At 41.4% G+C, this 26,021-nt stretch overlaps 2 protein-coding genes across 11 annotated transcripts in view; one reads left to right on the top strand and one right to left on the bottom strand.

Moving 5' to 3' along the window:
* Positions 1–410: 410 nt before the first annotated feature.
* Positions 411–4,693, top strand: Ciao1 (cytosolic iron-sulfur assembly component 1). 9 transcript variants are annotated; one of them, XM_033484796.2, is made up of 6 exons: positions 457–640; positions 2,375–2,732; positions 2,812–2,926; positions 2,999–3,163; positions 3,254–3,549; positions 3,631–4,693. In XM_033484796.2, the coding sequence occupies exons 2-5, from the start codon at positions 2,385–2,387 to the stop codon at positions 3,520–3,522; spliced, it is 897 nt and encodes a 298-aa protein (XP_033340687.1). In that variant the 5' UTR covers positions 457–640; positions 2,375–2,384; the 3' UTR covers positions 3,523–3,549; positions 3,631–4,693. The 9 variants fall into 9 exon arrangements, with proteins under 9 accessions (XP_033340683.1, XP_076377064.1, XP_033340682.1 ...); XM_033484792.2 differs by lacking the exons at positions 2,812–2,926; positions 2,999–3,163; positions 3,254–3,549; positions 3,631–4,693 and adding exons at positions 824–936; positions 1,025–1,486; positions 1,679–2,246 and having other exon boundaries at positions 411–611; positions 2,375–2,591; XM_076520949.1 differs by lacking the exons at positions 2,812–2,926; positions 2,999–3,163; positions 3,254–3,549; positions 3,631–4,693 and adding exons at positions 855–936; positions 1,025–1,486; positions 1,679–2,246 and having other exon boundaries at positions 411–640; positions 2,375–2,591.
* The window catches only part of LOC117228839 (neurotrimin), a 311,649-nt gene continuing 289,258 nt past the window's right edge, over positions 3,631–26,021 (bottom strand). For both annotated transcript variants that reach the window (XM_033484851.2, XM_076520963.1), the window contains one exon: positions 3,631–13,618. In XM_033484851.2, coding sequence (XP_033340742.1) covers positions 13,512–13,618 — 107 coding nt within the window. In that variant the 3' untranslated portion in view covers positions 3,631–13,511. The remainder of the gene's footprint in view (positions 13,619–26,021) is intronic.

Genomic DNA, 26,021 nt, shown 5'->3' with positions numbered 1-26,021 from the left:
TTTTCGGCGCTGATAGTGACTGATAGCAAGGACTATAATTTTGATTGTCTTGATGAATTACGATTGTCATACCGATCTGTTGATTTCAATAATGAAAGAATTTGTACGGACTGGATGTAGAGGACATACATACAGTAGCTTTATGTCAATATAGTAATATAGTACTCTTAGCTTTTATAAGCATCCCCACCATTTTACTGCGTATCCAATCTGCAGTGAATCTTGACTCAGCAGTGAATCGTCAGCCAATCAGAGCAAAGGAAATTTCTACGTCGACCCTTCGCTAACGAATCAAGCTGCGGCTTGGAGATATGCAGGAGTAGGACCTATTACTGTATTATATATTTAATTGCAGATATGTACCTTACAATTTCCTCTCTATTTTCAATTGTATCCAGATTTGGTTCATGGTATGTAGCGCACGTGATATTTCAGAACTGACGTAGTAAACGATATGATATTACGTAGTATACGCCATGGTACATAGTGTTGATACATGTACATGATAGTACATTTTCTTATCAGTCGTGTGCATATATATTTCGTATGCTAATTGTTACAAAATACGTACAGACAAATCAACTTCCAGAAAATTCTTTTTCTTACAGCCTGTAAGTAAAAAGCCTCCAAAACGATTATCGTAAGTGTTGCATAGAATATTATATACGGATTATTTGGGAACATCTAGCCTGTTTAATATATTGTTACACATCTTTAAAAAAATAATAATTAAATATTGATTTGATTTCCGAAACCTTATTTCAAAATAATTCAATGATAATTTGTTCTAAGCTATAATTATGTTTTAATATTTACTTTGTAGGTTAACTATTTCGCGTTATTTGCATTCATAGATTTAATGCTACGACAATACTACGACTCATTTGATTATTTGAGGGTAATGCTCAAACATTTCACACCAACATTTCCTCTAATGTCAGTAATATTCGTGTTTGATATATTAAATACCCACACATGTATAAGTTCTGTTTATGAAATCTAAAGAATCATTGTGTTGTTGCAGGTAGAGATGGGTACATTGGAATTAAAACAAACTTTGAGTGGTCATAGAGGAAGGGTGTGGAATGTTTGTTGGCATCCAAAAGGTTCATGTTTTGCGTCTTGCGGTGAAGATAAAACTATCATAATTTGGGGATTACAAGATTCAAAGTGGGCTATAAAAACCATCCTCACTGAAGGACATACGAGAACTATTAGAGAAATAGCATGGTCCCCCTGTGGAAGTTATATAGCGTCTGCTAGTTTTGATGCTACTATTGCTATATGGGATAAACAGTCGGGTCAATTCGAATGTAATGCTACATTAGAAGGTCACGAGAATGAAATTAAAAGTGTTAGTTGGTCTTCTAGTGGACAACTGTTGGCTACTTGTAGCAGAGATAAATCAGTTTGGATATGGGAAGTGACTAATGGTGATTACGAATGTGCTGCCGTCATTAATGCTCATACTCAAGATGTGAAAAAGGTAAGTGCATGTTATCTATTACCGTTCATTATAAAAATGAGTTTTTTAAGTTTAACGTATTCAGCTGCTAGCATATAGGATACCTCGTCTAAGAAAGAAAATCTAAATATTAGGTGTTATAGGTGGGACATAGACGAAACATAAAAACATACAAGTAAAGAATATATTATAACGTACAAATTTCATTCTTAGGTCAGGTGGCATCCTAATGAAGAAATTGTTGCATCAGCTAGTTATGACAATACAATAAAGTTATTCAAAGAAGATGTAGCAGATAGTGACTGGACATGCATAGCAACACTGTCGTCTCACACGTCGACAGTTTGGAGTCTTGCATGGGATAAAACTGGAAATAGGATAGCAACTTGCAGTGATGATCAGACAGTGAAGATATGGCAAGAATATAAACCTGGTAATGACCCAGGAATTGTTACAACAAGCAATGAACCAGTTTGGAAATGTGTGTGTACATTATCTGGTTATCATACAAGAACAATTTATGATATTGATTGGTGTAGAACAACCGGTTTATTAGTGACTGCATGTGGTGATGACATTATTAGAATATTCAAGGAGGATAGTGACTCCGATCCTCATCAACCATCTTTTACAATGGTTTGTACAATGGATACTGCTCATACACAGGATGTGAATTGCGTACAATGGGATCCTACAGTTCCTGGACAACTTGTATCAGCCAGCGATGACGGCTTAGTGAAAATGTGGTTTTATAATGAATAGCATAATCGTAATTTTTAATGTAAATATATATTTTAATAATAAACGTATTTAACAGATGAAGAGTAACTACAATAAATCTTTACCTGTTATTTTCAGCTTCAGTATTTAGAATTCTATTCTATGCTTGGATCTGTTATTTGTTTCTAGGGGTATCTAAATGTTTAGGCATCTCATTGGACTGGGCAAAAGTTGCAAAACATTAGCTTCTCATTATAAATTGCTACATACGATGGGTGAGATAAAGCCTAGCATAGCTGGTGTTCCACTGACACAAGTTGTGGATGCATTGAATGGATATGCTGAGCTATCGCTTGCAGCATCTTGGGATAATGTAGGATTGCTCATTGAACCTACAGATCCAAAATTGGTATTTCATATTCTTCTAACGAACGATCTAACCGAAGATGTTATGCAAGAAGCCATAAACTTGAAGAGTGATATGATAATCACTTATCATCCGCTAATATTTGCACCTATGAAGTCTGTAACAACTCGTTCATGGAAGGTATCAATATTGTTCTATTACCATAATAAAATTTTGCTTAATTAACTTAACAAATGCTGGAAAGTTCCTTTCTTCTTAGGAAAAAATCGTGGCCAAATGCTTGGAGAATAAAATTGCTGTGTACTCACCACACACCTCTTTTGATTCAGTAAAAGGCGGTGTGAATGACTGGTTGGCTTCATCATTTCATAGTGGTAGGTCTATTATGTCAATAATCATCCGAGATTCATCAGATTATCCTCTAATTAACACCGCTGTGTTTTCAGTACTTGAAAGCAGCAAGCCGATAGAAGCAAATAGTGGTAATAAGGAGTATGGCTTTGGAAGATTATGCACTTTAAAGAAACAAATTTCTATTGAAGAAGCTGTGGAGTTAGTAAAGAAACGTACTGGCCTAAGTCACGTTAGATTGGCCCGGGCTCGTCAGACAAGTACAATATATATATATATAATTTGTACTTTAATATTTTATTTACTTAGAACAATGAAAATATACTGAAATTTTGACTACGAATTTCTAGATGGTTTCATCAACACTATCGCGCTTTGTGCTGGATCCGGAGCAACTGTCTTAAAAGACATTCCTGCAGATTTGTATCTCACGGGGGAAATGCTGCACCACGACGTTCTCGACGCTGTCCACAAGGGAGTCAATGTGATATTAACAAACCATTCTGATTCCGAACGCGGATTCTTGAGCTCGTTTTCACGTACCTTGCTGGAACTGTTAAACGGATCTGTCGTGGTGAGCGTATCCAAAGCCGATGCTGATCCGCTGACAACTGTCTAACGTCTGTACCGAAGGGAAAACAAGCTGGTATTAAGAACGGGATGGAATTGTTTCTGTCGTACGTGATAAAATTTTATTAATAATATTATTATAAATCATTCCTTCCAGTTAATGGATTGACAATTTTTATTTCAATCTGGTAAAGTTGATCAGAGAAATAGAGGGAAGTGGTTTACACAAACACAATCATTGTACACTGCGTGTATCGTTTCAACAGAAATAATCACTTCAGCTACAACGGAAACAGCGTTTAGGTTCCTTTCTCATTTTATGTAACGAGCTTAGATTACTACGCAATTAATCTCTGAACATGTGTAACCGTTAGAATTCATCATCTCCCTTATTTTGATTATTGAAATATCATCGCTTGGTTCCTCGTTCGCCCGCTACCAACACATGCTCGCATTCATTCAATGTTCACGCACGGCGGTTACAAACGAAAGAACTCGTCTCCAACAAACGTATGTAACGGTCGACGTTTTTTTATTCGTTGAAAACTTATCTAAAGAAAATACAACAGTCGTAATTCTGGTCCGATCGGAACGTTTCGTAATTTAGGTCCACGCATACAAATCTTCCGTTCACCGACGGGCCACATCCTCCGTCCCTCTTGTTTCGCTTCAACAATAGATGAAAAATTATTCGCCCGTAACAGTCCTGTAAATACAACATGGCTTACCCGATACAACGTAGGTATAGAGTTTACATCTCTAACAACCGATTCCTCGCGTTATTACGATGCTGTGTGTGTGTGTACGTGTGTGCGTGTTTCCAGTGTGGGTTGTGTGTCTGTGTGCGTGTATATGTACACCGACGACGAAATGCGTAATACACGATGAACACTTTATAAATTGCGATTCTACATCACCGGATTCACGATGCTCGAAGTGGATTGCATTGAAATCGCTGGCGCAGCCTCCATGGACAGCATTTCGACGGACAAAAACTCACCGGAACCGGATTTGCCCGATATCAATATTCATCGATAACAGTATTAACCAGCAGTGTTTGCCGAGGGTTGTATCGGCATCAAATTGTCGAAGCTGGAGTTATTGGTCATCCCTAATAGTCTTCACTTAATCCAAGATACTTTAATGAATGTCAAGATTATTATATCCGACGTGTTCTTCTTCGTTTTATCATTGCAATAAAAGTACAATTCTTCAATCAAGATGCAGAATACACCTAGTTAAAATCATTAACACATTTTCTGACGCGTTCTTCTTCGTTTTATCATTGCAATAAAAGTACAATTCTTCAAACAAGATGCAGAATACTCCCAGTTAAAATTATTAACTCATTTTCTGACGCGTTCTTCTTCATTTTATCATTGTAATAAAAATACAATTCTTCAACCAAGATGCAGAATACATCCAGTTAAAATCATTAATACATTTTCTGACGCGTTCATCATTTTATCATTGCAATAAAAGTACAATTCTTCAAACAAGATGCAGAATACTCCCAGTTAAAATTATTAACTCATTTTCTGACGCGTTCTTTTTCATTTTATCATTGTAATAAAAATACAATTCTTCAACCAAGATGTAGAATATACCCAGTTAAAATCATTAACACATTTTCTGACGCGTTCTTCTTCGTTTTATCATTATAACAAAAGTACAATTCTTCGACCAAGATGTAGAATATACCCAGCTAAAATCATTAACACATTTTCTGACGCGTTCTTCTTCATTTTATCATTGTAACAAAAGTACAATTCTTCGACCAAGATGCAGAATACACCCAGTTAAAATCATTAACACATTTTCTGACGCGTTCTTCATTGCATAGTTCTCCCTTGCATCCAGCTAACCCCTTCAGATTTTAATGAAAGTACAATCCTTCAACCAAGCCTTAGAATACACTCGGTTAAAATCGCCGTAGCATCGTTACATTGTTACATCGTTTAGCAGTAATAATAACGGAGATTCATATTGAAGATATAGCATCTTCAATAGATATAACAAGTCAATGGTCCATTCCGTAATCGATTAACATTGCTACCGGTCAAACCCGGTCCCTGAAACCTGGCCGGTCTAGAAATCGCCGCCAAGACCCGTGTCCGCGGTTGCAACGCAACCCGTTGGAAGTATACCCTGAGCTTAGATGCCCAAATACTGTGGATCGTGTGCCGCCAGCCGCTTCGAGAAGTATCGCAGAGCGGGCAACGTGAAACTGAAAACCCCGTGGAACAGTAGACGTGCCGATGTCGAATAATTGATCTGCCATACCCTAATCGGTTAAATTTCATTTTACGTTTCGAAGTTAACGTCTCCTATAGCTAGGTCGGGGACTATGTCCTTGTTAGAAGAGAGTTTCTAACACGTTCACTATCCCATAGAAAATGGGGTCGACCGGCATTACCCAAGGAGTCTTCTACCGGAGACCAGAACCCGGTCCACCAGGTCGATTTTAATATCCGCGAACCATACCGCGCGGGTCACGCCGGGGTTTCGTCGGAGAATTCATGAATTCGTATGTGGGTCACGTCGGTTTTGATTCCGGTTTTAACGACCCGCGCGTTAATCAATCCGGTTACCACACACGGATCCCCGTTCGAAGGAACACACGCGGTTCATGCGATTTAACTATCGGCTCCACCGGACCGTCCTGTTCAGTTTCGAACAACCATGCCACCGTTGAAAAGACGTTCGTCGTTTCGCGATGTAGTTCCCTTGTTGTCTATCGGGTTGCTCGGAAATGGATTGCAGTTTCCCGATCGGTTGTACTCGCAGCGTCCGCGCACCGGATAATTATAATTTACGGTTGTTACGTTGCATACCACGTTCGAGAGCGCGCGTTTCGTTCTGTATCACGTATAGAGTACGGTTTTCAGTCTCGATCGCGAACTACGATTTTTTGTTTTCCGTGTTCATTTTGTTCCGACAAATGTTGCCACGCGAGGGAAGAAAATTCGTGCGATATTTTTATACGAATTTAAAAATCAAACGCGGAGCACGCAATGTTAATCTCGCAACGATCTTGAAGATACGATCGGCGAGCGTACAGTTCGATTCAAATTGTTTCGCAGTTTGAATGCGAATCGACGATATTGCACGTGAATTTATTCATTCCAGAAGCCCCGATTCTTGTTCTACGAGACGCGAAGGCTTGTAAAATGTTGCAAAAATTGCGTGGGAAAGGGTGGAAGCTATTTCGATCGCATACATTTTACTACCGCTGTTTAAGCAAAAATTTTTGCTTAAACAGCTATAGCTCTCTACATATATATATGTAGAGAGTATTATATATACATATACACCGCGTGCGAAAACCACAATTTATTTCCGCAGAACCCAATACAATCGTCCCTTTCGGCGGCTTTCCGCGCAGTCTCCACGAATTCGAGGTTCAAATTTACATAACAAAATTGTTGCAGATACGGTCGTAGAAATTGTTGCGTTTAAATCGTCGCGCACGACGGAGAAAAACGGACCAGTGCGACGAATCATTTTTCTAGCTGCTTTTATTTTCGGGCGGGAAAGGTCCGCGAGCGTTCGAAACTGAACAGCACATTTCGGTGGACTTGGTATAATGAAATTTGTTGATACAAGTTCGGTTGACGCTCCGCTGGACACTTCCGTTCGTTACGGAGACGGTGAACGTGTTAATCGAGGCTGTTCTCGGAAACTCCTCGCGACCGACATTCTTATCATCCAGAAACATACTCGGACGCGTATAACAAGCTTTCTACAGAGTTTAGCTTATCGATCTCTTTTTTTTTCATTTTTTTTTTAAATTCGCGATCCCTACGTCGGCAAGTTTCTTAAGTTACGTCGACACCCGTATGCCATCCGCGAATTTGCGCGATGCATAACTTCTGGCACCGTACACGTTCTCGAACTGATCGGATTACACTGCGGATTTGATGCGCTCGTAATAAAAATGTTTAGGTGACGTTTGAAGCAATGAGAACGTCGAAAGAATTTCACCCCGTTCGAGTCTCAAGCAAGCGCGATCGCGCTGTTCAGATCTTGCGTCGCGATCAAACTTTAGCGACGCGCGTACATCGCGTTAGCTGATTTTTCTCATTTCTTTTTCTTCTCGTTTTGTTCGTCAATCTTGACGAGCGCTGTCGCGCCGCTTGGTTCTCTTCGCAATCGATTCAGACAAGCGCTATCACGCTGTTCGCCACTTTTCGACCGTGCTTTCTGAATAACCCCTCTGCGACTCGAACGGTTAAGGACGTCCACGCATTATTTTCGACGAAATTATTCAAGCAAGAAAGAAAAGTTTCTATTCGATTCGTGTTCGTTGCGATCGACGAAGATGATCCTTCATTTTGCACGAAGATCCGCAGTCTACTTATTATCAGAGTCTCCTGTAAAAACAATGTGGAAACGTTGCATTCGCTCACGGGATAGAAAACGGCGTTTACATTGTCGCACAATTTTCGTCGCTCGACGGTAGAACTCGAACGAAACAGTGACAACAGGATTTTACGCATTCACGACAACAACGAGTAGCTTAAATTCTTAACTATTGCTCGAATAACTTACTCTCGGATTAAGTAAAGAAAGTTTCCGGGTACGCAGTTAGAACGCAGTGGCGTACGCTTCGATTTAATCGCGACACGTTCTGTTATGAAATTGTTTATTCGACCTTATTCGAAGCAGGTCCAATCGGTTTATGCCATAGATACGGCGCGCAGATCTGGAATGCCACAGCGATTCGCTTATCGACCGCCTAAGCGGCGGAAAGCTCTGTCGATCGTATTCTCTTTTGTATTTTCACTGGAGCGTCTAGGAGATTTGGAAACGCGACTGGTGCTAAAGTTATGCGCCGCGCCGAGCACGAACCTAGTCCGGCTGTACGGCTTTAATCCTCGGTCGCGGAACACCCTGTTCAGTTTTTTTTTTTCGCGTGTGTTCCCGAACGAACGAAACGATCGACGAAAAGAAGAAACGCGAAAAAAAAGAAGAAAAAAGAATCGAAAGAAACAAGCGGGATCGACAAAAATTGAAAGGAACGGAACGATCGCTGTGTGTCCCTTTTCCCCGTCGAATGGCCGATCCATCGAATCGCGACGCTTTTGTCCCCGTCTTCGCCGTGTCGCCTCTCCGCGGGGATATATCGCCGTTCGCTTCCGTTCAAAAATTGCGGCTCGCTGCGCATCCAGCCCGAATTCCGAGATAATCCAGATTTATTTCGGAACCCCTAATCCGGACTCTCAATTTACGCGGTGGAAGACGATTTTCACACGCTCGCGGTGCATGCCTCTCCCCCGTAGCCGACCAAACTATCAGCGACCTCTTCCGCTTTTCGGAGGTCCAACGTGTAGCCTGTATCTCCGCGAAACGATAGAAGTCGCAGATCTCCGTAAAATCTTCCTTCGATCCTCGTCGCTGAACCTACCACAAACACCCGAAACGAACTCGGTCCACGTCGTCCCGGAAAAGAAAAAAGAGAAACGAGAATTTGGTAATACGGTGATGTCTCCCTAACTGACGCTCGGATTGCGCACAAAATGGACACTTTGGGAAGAGGAGATTCGATTATTCGAGCCTTGCGATTTTGCTTCTGTAGTTACGATTTGTCAATAATTATAAAAACGAGCCGCAAGGCTCGAACAATCGTATCTCCTCTTTCCCAAATTGTCCATTTTTCTGCACGTCCATTGTTCTGAGCGTCAGTTAGGGAGACATTACTGTATACAATCTTCTCGGCCAGTCAGCTGTTTTCGACGAGCATACAGCCGCGTTGCGACGAGTATACTCGTCAAAAGCAGCTAACTGGTTAAAAGCGATACGAGGGAAGATTGTATACAGCAATGTCTCCCTAACCGACGCTCGGATTGCGCACAAAATGGACACTTTGGGAAGAGTAGATTCGATTATTCGAGCCTTGCGATTTTGCTTCTGTAGTTACGATTTGTCAATAATTATAAAAACGAGCCGCGAGGCTCGAACAATGGTATCTCCTCTTCCAAAATTGTTCATTTTTCTGTTGACAATCTGCGCGTCAATTTAAAGAGACATTACTGTACCCCTTTCGCGCGACTTTATTATTCCAGCGGGGATACTGCGAATATTTTTCATCTCGGATGGGTACACAGCGGAACGAGACCGAAAGCATTATTCATAGGCAATTAGCGTCGTTAATAACGCCGGAAGTAATTTTCTCTCGCGACGCTTACGCCGGGAACAACAAGCTGCCGGTCCAAATTTGGCCGCGTCGCGCTATGGGAATTCGTTCGGACAGCTTCTTTGCACACCGATTGCTAACGTGTATGTATAATAAAGTATTGCGAGACCGGCGGTGGTAGGTTTAGCGTTTAATCGTGGCCTCGGGTAGACGAAAGTCGCGTTTTCTGTGATGAGAAAAATAGATCGAGGGCTACGGACCACACCGTGATCGATTCAACAAGTTTTCTCGGTTTCGATTTCGGATGCAACGTTATCTTTATCGTTGACTCGCGGTAAAAACAATTTCGTTTCTATTGAGCTAGCTTAGGCGACGTAGTCCCCGAACTCTCGTACGCTCCTCGCGTGTAATACAAAATTATCGGTGAAATGTTTTTGTTTCGTTCGGCTCTAACAAATCCTGTTTGCCATGGTCGCTGCCCCGGTTTTCCTACGAACTTTCACTTTTCCGATGGGCCAGCAATCAGCCCTTCGCGCTCGAAGCCAATTTAACTTTAAATTCAAAATATTTAAATATTTATAATTTTGACTTACAATTTGCGCGACAATCTGCCACTTTGCGCGACTATTACAGTGCATTCGATGCGCGCGAAACGAACAGTTCTTTGAATATAAGCGAATTCGGCAATGTCAACCCTTCGCGCTCGAAGCTGTTTTAACTGTAAATTCAAAATATTTAAATATTTATAATTTTGACTTGCAATTTTGTTCACTTTGCGCGACTTTTATAGTGCACTCGATGCGCGCGAAACGAACAGTTCTTTGAATATAAGCGAATTCGGCAATGTCAACCCTTCGCGCTCGAAGCTGTTTTAACTGTAAATTCAAAATATTTAAATATTTCTAATTTTGACTTACAATTTGCGCGACAATCTGCCACTTTGCGCGACTATTACAGTGCATTCGATGCGCGCGAAACGAACAGTTCTCTTTGAATATAAGCGAATTCGGCAATGTCAACCCTTCGCGCTCGAAGCTGTTTTAACTGTAAATTCAAAATATTTAAATATTTATAATTTTGACTTACAATTTTGTTCACTTTGCGCGACTTTTATAGTGCACTCGATGCGCGCGAAACGAACAGTTCTTTGAATATAAGCGAATTCGGCAATGTCAACCCTTCGCGCTCGAAGCTGTTTTAACTGTAAATTCAAAATATTTAAATATTTCTAATTTTGACTTACAATTTGCGCGACAATCTGCCACTTTGCGCGACTATTACAGTGCATTCGATGCGCGCGAAACGAACAGTTCTCTTTGAATATAAGCGAATTCGGCAATGTCAACCCTTCGCGCTCGAAGCTGTTTTAACTGTAAATTCAAAATATTTAAATATTTATAATTTTGACTTACAATTTTGTTCACTTTGCGCGACTTTTATAGTGCACTCGATGCGTGTGAAACGAACAGTTCTTTGAATATAAGCGAATTCGGTAATGTTAACCCTTCGCGCTCGAATCTATTTGATCTGTGAATCTAAAATAATTTTTCTGACTTACAGTATTTCCATTTTATACGAGTTTCATTTTATTAAAGTGCATTTTATGCGTGAGAGCTCGAGTCTCGCGACTTGCGCAACGATTACGCTTTTAACAATTATTCGAATCTAAACTTTGCTAATGTAACAATTATCTTGCGACACAAACGCGATATAACAACTGTTAGTGGTGCCTCGGAGTCACCACTCGAGTGCAAAGGGTTAAAACCGCAATTCTTAGCGATGCCTCGAAGTCACCAGTCGACCGCAAAGGATTAACACAAAACCTACTTTCAGCCGGTCGAAATGACCGCATTTCCTCTTTCAAAATGATCGTAAAGAGCCTTCCGTAGGAAACGATTAATAAATAAACTTCGCGATTCAACCACAGATTACAGTAAAAATAGCGAGATCTCTAAACGAGTTCAGTCTCGCAAATTTTTACGAACGAACACGCGTCGGACATCCGCACCGCTCGATAGGTTTAGCGCACAATTCAATAACATCCGTAGCAAAAAAACGATAACAACGGCAGCCAGGTTTCGTCCCTTTGCCGCGACCGTTTCCGAGGAGCGTAGAGAAGGGCGGAGGAGAAACGCGATTGCCGTTTTGAAAACACGAACAGTAGAACAGGGCAGTGGAAACTTGAGAACGCGTGACTCGCGGCGTTTCGCTCCGCGTCCAACGGACACTTTCGCGCAAATACGCAAATAAACGATTAAACGGTCGTAGTCGCGCGTTTCCCTTTGGCATGTGCATACAATGTATTGTCTGTTGACCGTAACACAGCAAACAAAATGGCGCCGCCTCTCTGTCCCCGGCCCCGAACGATTCGTCCCAAAGAACCATTAATTTTACCTTTTAGCGTTTTCTTAACATCGATTGCTGCCTGTATATAGAGTGTCCCAGAATCGAGATCGAACCTCGAGAGGAAGAACCGTCGACAAATTCGCTTTGATTTGCGCGAAGAAACGAAACCGTTGTCGCGAGCCGACGGAGTGGCCATTTTGTCGGGCTCGCCGTTCGTTTGACAGAAAACAAGAAAAAACGAAAAAGAAACACAAAAGAAAAGAACAGAAAGAAAAACGAAACTCGCGGCGAAGCTCCCCGCGTCTGAAATTGCTGCCCGTATATAGAGTGTCCCAGAATCAAGATCGAACCTCGAGAGAAGAACCGTCGACAAATTCGTTTCGATCTGCGCGAAGAAACGAAACCGTTGTCGCGAGCCGACGGAGCGGCCATTTTGTCGCGTTCGCCGTTCGTTTTACAAAAAAAGAAAAAAAGATGAAGAAACGAAAAAGAAATATAAAAGAAAAGAACAGAGAGAAAAACGAAAATCGCGACGAAGCTCCCCGCGTCTGAAATTGCTGCCTGTATATAGAGTGTCCCAGAATCAAGATCGAACCTTGAGAGAAGAACCGTCGACAAATTCGCTCTGATCTGCGCGAAGAAACGAAACCGTTGTCGCGAGCCGACGGAGAGGCCATTTTGTCGCGCTCGCCGTTCGTTTTACAAAAAAAGAAAAAAAAATGAAAAAACGAAAAAGAAACATAAAGGAAAAGAACAGAGAGAAAAAAACGAAACTCCCGACGAAGCTCCCCGCGTCTGAAATAGCTGATTCTCAATTCTGCGACACTTGACGCATCGTTATCTCTTATTTTATTCGTTACAACGGACTACATTTCTTATGATACATTCAGCACAAGCTCGTGCCGCAGTCTGGTCCAATTCCGCCGTTCCTTTCTCATACGGTTCCGCGGTGCCGCAAACGATCCCGTTCCCTACATCATTTTTACCGTTTTACTTCTTCAACCGGAGAACGCAGCGAGGAGATCACTTTAACGTTTCATTTTTCACCGGCGCTATTCCTGCCGCAGCGGCGCGCCGCGACGAACGTCGGCGAACGTCGTGTCCCCGGCCGGCGAATTCACGACGGCAGTCGTGAAACCCGCGCGCGGTTTCCCGTGGCCGAGGCTTTTTCCGTACGGTTTTTCCTCCGCGCACGGTCGCCAGGAATTGTCTCGATCCGCGAAACAACGGTCCCGAACAAAAATCTCGTTTCCACGTCTCGAGAGAAAGACCGTCGTCCTCTCCCCTTGATCCCTGGATCGCCTCGACGTCTGCTGCTAACCTTAGCTCTCCCCGGCCGAATGAATTTTAGCGGCTCGTCCGTCTCTATCTCGTTCTATCCGGCTCTCCTCTCGCAATATCCTTCTCTCTTTCTCTCTCTCTCTCTCTCGCTCCTTCTCTCTGACTCTCTCTTTCTCTCTCTATCGCGCTCTTCTCCGATCTACCGCACTTCTTCTCGTCCCGTTGAGCTCTGCTGAAAATGAACGTACTCTCGCGATCCCGGCGAGCTCGGGCGTTCAATAACGATGATTCAGGAAAGCCAGCAGGGTCGTCGAGATCATCACGAACGGCAGATTGGCCAGCCTGAGTTGACCGCCGTGCTGCATGGCCGCCGGATGCTCCCCTGCGGATCAATGATTAAAATTCAAATTGAATTCCCGTCCCGGCATTCGCCGTCTTATTGGAATTGTTTCCATGGTATCCCCTAACCGGCGCACCCGGTCAGGGGGACGACGCCAGTCGCGAGGGGGGTGGTAAACACGGGAACGCTAACGTTCCCGGGAATTATGGACGTCCGGGAAAAACTGATTCAGCAGGAATTATGGGCCGAAGGGGTTTCTGTCGCAGGTGAACAACGCCGGGTCTCGGATACGCGGTTCGGTTTAATGCTTTCTCCGGACTGGCGTCTTCTTTTTTGCGCGAACTTCTTCGGAGTAGTTCCGCGAATACGTACAGACGGCGGCGGAGGACGGCGGAGGGGGGAAGAGAGGGGGGGGGGAGAAACGTCGGTATAATTTGTGGAGTAACTCTCAGGGAACGCTCCTTGTACGGAAGCTGGGAAGTTTGTCTATTGTACAGGGTTTGTCAAAATAACGCTAACAATTACGACGGGGGAACATGGTTTTGTTATTTAAAGATTACGGATTTCCAGCGTTCTCCCGGCACGCCGCATTGTCTAACGAGGCTGTCGAGACAGTGGCCGCTGCGAAACTTCCTTGAAATCGGGGTAATTCCGATGAGCCTTTTGTGTATCGAGAATTAACGCTGAATCCCCGCGGCGGTCGAAATGACCGCTTCCTTCCCGTTTTCTCCGATTCCGCGAACTTCGGGGATGCCTTTCGTGGAAAGTGCTTGGAATAAATAATAATACTTGCTCCCTCCGATAATGTAATTTATTCGAGCATACTTCCGTGAAAGAGTCTCCGAACTTCGCGGAATACGCGGAATAAGGAAACCGTCGTTCCGACCGCGGCAAGTTTAGCGTTTCATTAAGTTCTCAGTTATATTCAATTTATATTCCTATACGCGATTGAAAATACTGTTTCATTATTCTTAAACTCGTTAACGCTAAATCTAGCGAGCTTCGAAAGCGATTAACGCTTGTGTCGGTTTATGAGGATGATAAGACTGATTTTATATTTCGACTTTTCGCCGTTTTTATTATAATGTAAGCTCGAACGAACGAATTTATTTCACTGTTTTGCAAAATTGAGTCCTCGCGATTTCAACAATTTGGGAATAATAGGTTTAGCGTTAAAATTATTACGATCAGAAATGGATGCAGATTAATTCTTCGATTAATTAAAACAATGATTATTTTGCAAGGCCAGATTATTGAGATTTTTGTCACAGTTTCGATCATCTTTGATAATGTTTGAATAATGTTGGATGCTTGAATAATGGTTTTTGATAAAAACATAACTGACGACGAGTATGCTTAGGATTATTCATAATTTCATTTACTCATTTCACATTTTATTCATCATTTTATTTACTTCATTCATATTTTATTCATCATTTTATTTACTTCGTTCATATTCTATTCATCATTTTATTTACTTCATCCGTATTTTATTCATCATTTTATTTACTTCGTTCATATTCTATTCATCATTTTATTTACTTCATTCGTATTTTATTCATCATTTTATTTACTTCATTCATATCTTATTCATCATTTTATTTACTTTATTCATGTCTTATTCATCATTTTATTTACTTCATTCGTATTTTATTCATCATTTTATTTACTTCATTCATATCTTATTCATCATTTTATTCACTACATTCGTATTTTATTCATCATTTTATTTACTTCATTCATATCTTATTCATCATTTTATTTACTTTATTCATGTCTTATTCAACATTTTATTTACTTCATTCGTATTTTATTCATCATTTTATTTACTTCATTCATATCTTATTCATCATTTTATTTACTTCATTCATATCTTATTCATCATTTTATTCACTACATTCGTATTTTATTCATCATTTTATTTACTTCATTCGCATTTTATTCATCATTTTATTTACTTCATTCGTATTTTATTCATCATTTTATTTACTTCACTCATATTTTATTCATCATTTATATTTATTTATTTTTTCAACATAATTTTTAATGACCTTAATGAAGTATGCGAACCTTTAAATCCATTGTCCGAAATTATTCGAATAACGATATCTATACCGTGGGTCCGAATGGACCCGAACCGCGCCGTCCGCGTGCGAAAAACCGAAAACTTCGAAAAAAAACTTTAAAAAGCCTCGCCTAACTCATCGGACTTCGGGCGGTTCGGCGACCGCGCGATGAAGCGGAAACTAGGAAAAAAGTGCGAATTAACGTCGGATAAGACTTACGAAACGTACGATGATCTCCATCGGATTTCCTAAAAGATTCGAGGCACGCTCTCAAGAGCAGCGTCTATCCGTAAGGTCCCCTTAAAACTTCATTAATCCGTTTCATAAATTTTAATTCCTTAATGCAGAACGTTGGTTCGACCGCGGCACATTCATCTAAAGTTTAATACGCTGTCAAGGATCCCGAGCACTCCGGGCGTTTCGTACGCAACAACGTAATAGCGTAGCCGTGGGTATCTCGGCCGGTCTGCATTAATGGAAACGAGTGGGAAGCTCGTATGTGATCGCGAAGAAACTCGAAAGTACAGGCGCAAGAAGTTCCTGCGAGACACACGGAGAGCTAGACTCGCGACAGAACCGACAAGTGGCCGATTTTTCATCGCGCAGCGTGGAACGGGGACGTGGTAATTTTTCTCGGCTTTAATTTTCGGAAAAAATTCATTCGTCCGCGAGCAGATAATCCTTTAAGACTCGAATAACCGAGATATTACTTTCGTCAAATGGCTTCGCGATGAAATGCAACGTTATACGGTTGTAATTTCGAAAAAATTGCGATGCAATAACGTTTAAAATTACTTGATTTACACTCGCGGTTAAATCAACAAGTAGCGATCTTTTTCCTCGCAGCGAAAACGTCGATAAATTCGGTTTTCATGGTTTTTGAAAATGGCGCAGCCTTACGAAAAATCCGCAAAAATTTGAGCACACTGCTCGCGATAGTACTTCATCAAGGAACTAATATAAAAATGGTCGATATTTTTGTTTTCGATAAATCTTCAATTTTCCGACTTTTTACTGGTTTTGTATTTTTAATAACCACAGCTTGCAACCGAAAAATCCGAAAAAATTCTGTAATACGAGACTCGACGTCCAAAATAGGCTATATTTTTTTGGAAATTTTTTGGGAAAAAAGCGCGCAATCTAATTTACCCTGTGACTATCCTCAAGTTACAGGATTGAAATTTTGCACAGAGTTTTTCCTGGTCAGCTATAAAACGGTATATTAGTCATGAAAAAATCTCTAAAGATAATTTTGACCATCTTAATCGTTTAGGCCCTTTTAGCTGTGACTATCGTCGACTTTTCATTCTCTACGGATCGCGACTTCTTCGAAAGACGGCGAGCAAAGGAACGCGCTGCGCCGCTTCGAATTCTTTACCCGGCGAAAAATTGCCGCGTCCCGGACCGGTGTCCGCCACGTTTCAAAAATCCGTCGGATAACGGGACTAAAACATTGATGCAAGTTAAACGGCGTGCCACGAATCCGGCGTCGCTTCCAGCCCCCGTGAAACGTAACTTGCGAAAATCGTCGCCGCTCCGTTATCCCCGTTACATAATTTATTCATCGCGGCGAAAACGAGTTGGACGTTCTTCCGCTCGGTAACCGGTCCCCGAAGTCTTTCGCGGAATCTCATTCGGACAACGTTCCCTGGTTTAGGTGCGCCCGCACCCACACAGACGCCGCCGACCGACTCCGGCGCTAACTCGATTCCACGTTCATGAAACGAGCTCGCTGTCGATACTTGGGGAACATCGATACACAAGTCGAAACACCGTGGTAATGGCCAGGCTTCGGAACACCGGGCGCGGAAGAACAGAGGGGATCCAACATGTCGGAAAGTTTTTCCGGGGCTGTTTGCAACGGCCGACTCGAAAACAGGGCCGGCAAGATATCGTTATCCGTCGGAGCACGTCGCGATAAGTTCCGAGTAGATCAATTCCCCGTGAAACGAGTGCCGCGGCTGTCGATACTTCGCAACAGTGATTTAAGTAGAAATATCAAGCGACGGTCAGTGGAGGGGGGAACGCCGCGCCGGGGAGCTGGCGAAGCACGGTGAACGCCGCGCCGGGGAACGGGGGAACGCCGCGTCGGGGAACGGGGGAGGCACGGGGAACGCCGCGCTGAGGACCGAGGGAACGTCGCGCCGGGGAGCGGGGGAAGCACGGCGAAGGCCGCGCCGGGAAACGCCGCGCCGAGGAACGAGGGAAGCGCGGAGGCGGGGCGGGGCGTAATAACAATCGGACGAGGAAACATCGGCGGACGCAATCGCTGCGCGGAACTTGAGCGACGCTGGAAATGACGCATAATAATCAAACACCGGGCCCGGGACTCTCTGCCCGCAGGTGGAAACGGCGAATGTTCGGCAGACGTGTTTCGGAATATGTACGTACCGTCCGCGAGGAGAAATATCGGGCATCGGCCAGACGCGCTTTCGAAACTCTCAAGCAAGTGGAAATGACGATCAATAGTCGGGCAGACTGACGCGAGCCGAGGTATCGGGTAATAAGCGGGCCCCCGTGTTTCGACGATGTAACGCGAGCAGAGGCGCGGGTTAATTGATCGTTCTCGCGTAACAAGTTCGACAACTCGATTTCTTAAATTGACAGCAATGACAAAGTTATTGGCCGGTCGGTGCGCCGCGCCGTAACTCGGGACACGGTAACTAAACAAGCAGAGAGGTCGCGGTCGCGTGTATACCGTCGAATTTGATTGAATTTTTTTTCCGATTTCTTTTCGGAGAAATTCATTTGTATCTCGCCGTTCTCGCGGATGCAAATTATTTATGGAGACATTGGACGTTTCCTTTTTTACGATCTCCAGATATCGTCGAATCGGACGCAAAACGGTCCGGGCTGTTCGTGCGGAAACTTTTCCGCGAAAAAGTGCATTTCGATGTATTTTTGAGGTTGTTGCACCGTTTTACGGAAATGGATGTAATAACATAGCGGACAGTTGAATTAAATTATAAGGTACGTTGGTTCGTTCGAAATAGACTCGACTTTGATTCGATCGCACAAATACATTTTATGATTGGGTTTTTTAAATTTTAAACTGCGTTTCACGAGCGATCGAGGAAACGACTGTTTTTAGTCGTCCGGTGTTTCACGAGCAGTCGAGAAAATGAATATTTTCAGTCATCCGAACGGTAATGTGCTAATAGGATCGTGCTATTAAAAATTACGATGTCGATAACTAGATAACTGCGGATATTTATGCAAAATAAAAACCGTCTTCATCAATTGCGAGGAATATAAACGAAACAGAAAGTTTCTTTTTTCTGTGATAATTTTCAAATGGATTAAAAATAGTACGTTAACATTTCCATAATTTTTATTTTAATCTACTACTTTGAGTTGCAAATGCTTCGTTTCGCCATAAATGCACAATATTCGCAGAATATTGTACGATATGCAAATATAAACGGAATAGAAAGTTTCTTTTTTTCTGTGATAATTTTCAAATGGATTAAAAATAGTACGTTAACATTTCCAATTTTTATTTTAATCTACTACTTCGAGTTGCAAATGCTTCGTGTCGCCATAAATGCACAATATTCGCACAATATTGTACGATATGCAAATATAAACGGAATAGAAAGTTTCTTTTTTCTGTGATAATTTTCAAATGGATTGAAAATAGTACGTTAACATTTCCAATTTTTATTTTAATCTACTACTTTCAATTGCAAATGCTTCGTGTCGCCATAAATGCACAATAATCGCAGAATATTGTACGATATACAAATATAAACGGAATAGAAAGTTTCTTTTTCCTGTGATAATTTTCAAATGGATTAAAAATAGTACGTCAACATTTTCAAATTTTATTTTAATCTACTACTTTGAATTGTAAATGCTTCGTTTCGCCATAAATGCACAATATTTGCAGAATATTATACGATATACAAATATAAACGAAATAGAAAGCTTCTTTTTTCTACGATAATTTTCAAACGGATTAAAAATAGTACGTTAACATTTTCAAAATTTATTTTAATCTACTATTTTGAGTTGCAAATACTTCGTGTCGCCATAAATGCACAATATTCGCAGAATATTGTACGATATGCAAATATAAACGGAATAGAAAGTTTCTTTTTCCTGTGATAATTTTCAAATGGATTAAAAATAGTACGTCAACATTTTCAAATTTTATTTTAATCTACTACTTTGAATTGTAAATGCTTCGTTTCGCCATAAATGCACAATATTTGCAGAATATTATACGATATACAAATATAAACGAAATAGAAAGCTTCTTTTTTCTACGATAATTTTCAAACGGATTAAAAATAGTACGTTAACATTTTCAAAATTTATTTTAATCTACTATTTTGAGTTGCAAATACTTCGTGTCGCCATAAATGCACAATATTCGCAGAATATTGTACGATATGCAAATATAAACGGAATAGAAAGTTTCTTTTTTCTGTGATAATTTTCAAATGGATTGAAAATAGTACGTCAACATTTTCAAATTGTATTTTAATCTACTACTTCGAGTTGCAAATGCTTCGTGTCGCCATAAATGCACAATATTCGCAGAATATTGTACGATATGCAAATATAAACGGAATAGAAAGTTTCTTTTTTCTGTGATAATTTTCAAATGGATCAAAAATAGTACGTCAACATTTTCAAACGGATTAAAAATAGTACGTCAACCTTTTCAAATTTTATTTTAATCTACTACTTCGAGTTGCAAATGCTTCGTTTCGCCGTAAATGCACAATATTCGCAGTCTGTCGATAACCATAACATTTTTATTTCGCGTGATTAAGTGCGAGCATTTGGAAAACATGCTATTCGAATATTACAACCACCGTCGTGAAAGCAATATCCTCTAGCAGCGCATTTGTTTTACGACCACGTACGACGGTCCTCCTTTTTCCTTCGATTAGGATAGAAGCGGCGCAATTACTTGGGCAAATTTGAATATTAAATTATGCGTTGATGCGAGCAAATTCGATTAGAACATTCGAGACGCAACAAGATTGAAAGAGTAATCAAGAGACGGCGGATTCCCATGGAAACTTTAATTTTTACGCTCGGGAATTATAAAACCGAGGTAAACCGTAGCTCCCCACGTTAACAAGTTCGGGGAACGTTTATGGTAATGTCAAACTAAGTTAACTCCTCGGGAACTTTCTGTCTTACGTCTTTTAAAACATCTTTATTTAAGCCACAAACGCGTCCGGTAATCCGCGCGGTTCAGCGATCGCGTAGATAAACTGTAATTTTTCATCTCCCGTTTCGCGCTAACCAGATCCATGAATTTCTCTCCGGGCAAATATTTTCGCATTCTACGGGGACCGCTAAATATGGCCCCGGACAGGTTCGAGTCGATAAGCTCATTAATTTTGGAAAAAAAAAATAACGACTAATAAAACTTGGTAATCCCGTAATTCCGAGCCGCGTGAAGTGGCTTAAAGAAATAGCGGATTTGCCTGAATATCCGGCCGGTAATAATCTTGTTAGTGATTTTCGGAGCGATTTGGCAATCGTTGGGCCGCAGCAATTTGTCCGGCAACAATTTAATAAAACTGTAAGTATCGAGAAACAGTAAGACCGGCAATTTTGTTCTGCGCCGAAGTAGGATATCTCGAACGTGAGCTGCGTGTAATGGAGGTGCTCCAATATATATATATGTGTATATATATATTTTATATATATATATATATATATATATATATATATATATATATATATATATATGTGTGTGTGTGTGTGTGTGTGTGTGAGCGTGTGTGTACATGTATATGTACACACGTCCACGTATGTAAGCACGCCGGTGTATTTCGTTTTCCGGTAAACCGCGGCCGATTGGATAGGATCAGAGCGATCGTTCTTTTTAAAACGCTCGTTTCTGATTGGTCACGGCGATCAACCGCGCTGGAAACTTTGTGTGCGTTGCTTTAAGTTCGTCGTTGAGCCCCTCGAGTGAAGTTTGAAGAAGTTGAATTGCCACTGAACGCCAAGTTAACTGTATTGTTTATTGACAACCCCACTTCGCGGCAGCCAGTTCGCTGCTCGATATTTCAGGAGCACCACCACCTCGAGTGGAATTGCATGGCCAGTTATGTTTAAAGTATATTCAGCCCCGCCTCGAGAGCTAAATTGATTTCAATTAGCCGCATAAATGCGCGGCCCTCATCGGCGACTGAAATTATCACAATTTCTCGTGAATCGCGCGTTACGAGAAAAAAAGAAAAAGAAAGAAAAGAAAAAAAAAAGGGGGAAAAATCGGTCGATGAATAGCGGCGGTCGGAAAAATCGTGAAAAATTCCGCGCACGGGTATCGCGGGAACCGGCTTTAGAAATTGAAGAGGGAAAGACAGAGCAAATTTTCCGTAGGGCTCTCCTCGGATCAGCGTTTCGAGGCTGACGACATACGATCACGGTTCCCCGCGAACTACGTGTACGGTGGACGGCCCTCGGAACAGTGCGATTCTGTTAGGATTTAACTAAACTTGAAATTTTCGGAGACGTCAGAGGGACCAATTCATCGTGCTATTCACTAAAATATTCAAAATTCAGGTTCCTCGAATTTTTCATCCGAACCTGTAGCGAAGATTGAAGAAAAACGCGGTAATTTATATGTTTGCTGAAAATTTTATCGGAATCTAAAAAGAAAGATGAAACAGTTTGGTACAGTTCTAAAAAGGTTATATCGGTTTTAAAATGCGACGGCTCAGTTTCGCTCCTCAGTGTATACAGGGTGTCCCGGAAATGTCTCGCAATCCGGAAATGGGAGGATCCTGAGGTCATATGAAGCAACTTTTTCCTTTGCGAAAATTTTCTCCGAGGTTTCGTTTACGAGTTATTAACGAAAAACACTGACCAATAAGAGGCGAGCTCGGCTGGCGCGCGGCGGCCTAGCCAACGAGTGCACGGAGCCCAGTTCCGCTCATTGGCTCGGCCGTATCGCGCCAAATGATCTCGCCTCTGATTGGTCACTGCATTTCGTTAATAACTCGTAAACGAAGCCGCGGATTGCATTTTCGCTAAGGAAAAAGTTGCTTCGAATCACCTCAGGAATCCCCTACTTTCGGATTGCGAGACATTTTTGGGACACCCTGTATATCGGATAAAGATCGGTCTCGCGTCGGCAACATTAGAGATAATAAAGAATTTAAACTTGTGATTGATAGGATCTCGAAGGCTGAGCAGGAGATGGCAGGGGAGGTTTTTCTTGAAGGATTCCCCGGATTAGTGTCGCGGAACTGGCAGACTTCGACGTGCGCTAATTCGCGGAGCAAAGAGAGTCCTCTATTTGACACACCGAATCAATTTATCTCGAAATCCTTTTTGCAAACGGTGCACGTTCGACGCGCGCGCTAATCCGTGCAAAATAAAGCGTCTCGAAGATATCGATCAAATTTGTTTCGATTTAATTTGTCGCCGATGCGTCGGACAGGTTCGAACTGGCAGCGACTTTTTCTAAACGCAGACGACCTGAAAATTGCATCTAACAATGCAGGTCGACCCGAAACAGGCTGGAGCAACTTGAAGGTACTGACCTGATTCAACGCGATCTTGGCAAGCTACGGGTGTATTATGAATAAACGAGTTCTAACATTAAAATTCCGGCTGTTCCGATGAAATTTTAATGAAACGACGCGTAATAGAATAACGACGAACCGCGGTGCCTTCTTGCGGAAAGGTCGACATTTCGGGAGAATTAATCAACGAAAATTTCCGCAGAGAATAAATCCGTGGTGGTCAAGACGTCAAAACACGTTGAGACGTTTTCGAGATAATAATTAAAACTTTTTCGAGTCTTTCGCGGCACAAAAGCTTTTCAGTCACCTAAGTTTCCCATTTATTTTTTCCGAAGTACGCGAGGTGCTTGAACTATTCAAGCCATTAGAGTACTTTGAGATCTTTCGAGACCTTTTATGATTAAACCGCGAACCCCTTCCGTGCAAATTCCCATTTTTATCAATTATTTTACGAGACACCGGCTAAGAGGAAACTTTCCTTCGGCGGCTTAAAAAAATCTTTTATGGTAGAAATTAAAATCTGAACGGCAGCTTTCTACGACGAACCGCGGATTCGGCGAACCGTGTAAATCTATAAGGATCCTCAATCTATTAATAACCATTAGCCAGACGAATGTAGGTCAGCTGTTTCTTCGCGAGACGCTCCGCATCCGTTTATAAATTAACAAAACAGAGTAAGAACTTCCGCGGATTTCTGTAGATTTCTCAGGCAATCTCGAACGAAGATTCCAACCTGGTAGAATCTCGATCTATAATTCAGTCGATTGATTCCTCTCGTGTATATTGTTGCTCGGGACGCGCTAAACCGGGCATTAAAAGCAAGCGAGACCGAGCAACTAATTGCACAACAAAGTCGCTTCGCTTGCAGCGTCTTGTACAGGGTGCGGTAAAAGCAGGGCTGGGAAAAAATAGATCTTTGAAACATTCGATAGACTATAAATATAATATTTTGATTTTCTCATGTAACACGGGATTCGGCAAATACAGTAATGTCTCTCTAATTGACGCTCGGATTGTCCACAAAAATGGACAATTTAGGAAGAGGAGATACGGATTATTCGAGCTTTGCAGCTCGTTTTTATAGTTGTCGACGATTCGTAACTATAAAAACGAGCCGCAAAGCTGGAATAATCATACCTATTCTTCCCAAATTGTCCATTTTTATGGACAATCTGAGAGTCAATTAGGGAGACATTACTGTAAACTGTTTTTGAAATAATAGTTACGTATGTTTCGTAGTTAACCCTTAGCGCTCCGCGTGTTTCTAGAGTACTGCCTATCAGCAACTCCGGTACATTTTTGGAACAGAGCGCCTGAGATAAAGGAAGTCTTATTTTGAGCGGAAAAAATTACACGTCCTTGCGAATGCATTTAGAGCGTTCATCAGCTGAACCGTTTTATTACAGTTTTGCAGCTTTGAAATGTTTGCGACCTAATTAGTCGAATCCAAATGTGTATAACATTGCAATTGTCTGAAAATAGTGTAATTTCTCCGGAATTCGCGCTCAGATTGCGCACGAAAATGGACAATTTGGGAAGAGAAAATACGATTACTACCGATTCTCGACACAACTATAAGAACGAGCCGCAAAGCTCGAATAATTTTATCTTCTCTTATTAAATAACGACAAAAACAATATACAGTAAATTCTCGCTAATTGGCGCTCAGATTGTGCACAAAAATGGGAAACATTTGGGAAGAGGAGATATTATTATTATAGATATATTATCGAATAATGATATCTATAATAATAATATCTCCTCTTCCCAAATGTTTCCCATTTTTGTGCACAATCTGAGCGCCAATTAGCGAGAAATTACTGTATATTGTTTTTGTTGTTATTTTTTTAACCCTTAAGCGCTCCACACGTTTCTCGAGTACTGCCTGCAAGCAACTCCGGCACATTTTTGGAGCGGAGCGTCCGAGATAAAGGAAGTCTTATTTTGAGCAGAAAAGATTACACGTCCTTGCGAATGCATTTGACACTTTATTTATTTTATAAATATACATTTTCCTATTCTAAATAAAAGATAAATTTTTAATTTGGTAATTCTCCATGGTGCGATATCTTTGGTAACAATCTCCCATGTGCATTCTGGGTTTACTTGGACAAGTGTCACAGTATTCGCTTTGTCAAATAGAGTTACCAGATATTTCTTTCAAGTTTAGAACATTTTCCGCGTAATTGTCGGTTTCCTTTATAATTTCATTTACCGATTCGCCCGTGAAAAATAATTTAAAATATCGTATCGGCTGTTCAATATTTGTAGGAACTTGTGGTCCAATGACCCGTGACAATACGCTAAAAGGTATTCTATCTGGAATATGTAATTCTTCCGTAACATCGCGCCGTTCGTCTAAGTCTTGTGACGAATCTTCGCTTTCGCTTTCAATAATTCTCATTCTTCGTCTCTTTGGTAGCATAATTTCGCTACTACTACTCGAAGTGTCAGAATCATAACCAACATCGTCTTCCACGATGTCTTTTAACTCTTCAAAATCAAATACGTCTTCGGTATCGCTCGGCTCTAAATTCTCATCGTAATATTTATTTTTCTCCATGTTGCTGACCATAGAAAAGGTCAAAAAATGGTTTAATCGTAATGGTACAGACTTAGCACGTTTTAACTACAGATAACAATTGCTAACGCCGACGATAACGTATGCTAAAATCATTTGGCTCCGCAGCGGAGCCTTCGGAGTTACGGAACAAATGACAAATGTCTCCGTAACGGAACCTTCGGAGCGCTAAGGGTTAAATACATTTGAAATGTTATTACCACGTGTAGCTACCTACAGCGAAGTCTCCCTAATGGGCGCTTAGATTGTACATAAAAGTGCACAGTTTTGGAAGAGAAGATACGATTATTCGAGCC

Source organism: Megalopta genalis, chromosome 1 (assembly GCF_051020955.1).
Source record: "Megalopta genalis isolate 19385.01 chromosome 1, iyMegGena1_principal, whole genome shotgun sequence".
Lineage (NCBI taxonomy): Eukaryota > Metazoa > Arthropoda > Insecta > Hymenoptera > Halictidae > Megalopta > Megalopta genalis.
The sequence above is the reverse complement of the archived record's forward strand: the minus strand, read 5'-3'. Positions and strand labels throughout refer to the sequence as shown.

Bases quoted from the DNA above. Each gene is read 5' to 3' on its own strand.
- Ciao1 (XM_033484793.2), top strand. From the start codon at position 1,031: ATGGGTACATTGGAATTAAAACAAACTTTGAGTGGTCATAGAGGAAGG. The intron at 1,487-1,678 runs GTAAGTGCATGT...TTTCATTCTTAG, and splicing joins ATACTCAAGATGTGAAAAAG to GTCAGGTGGCATCCTAATGA.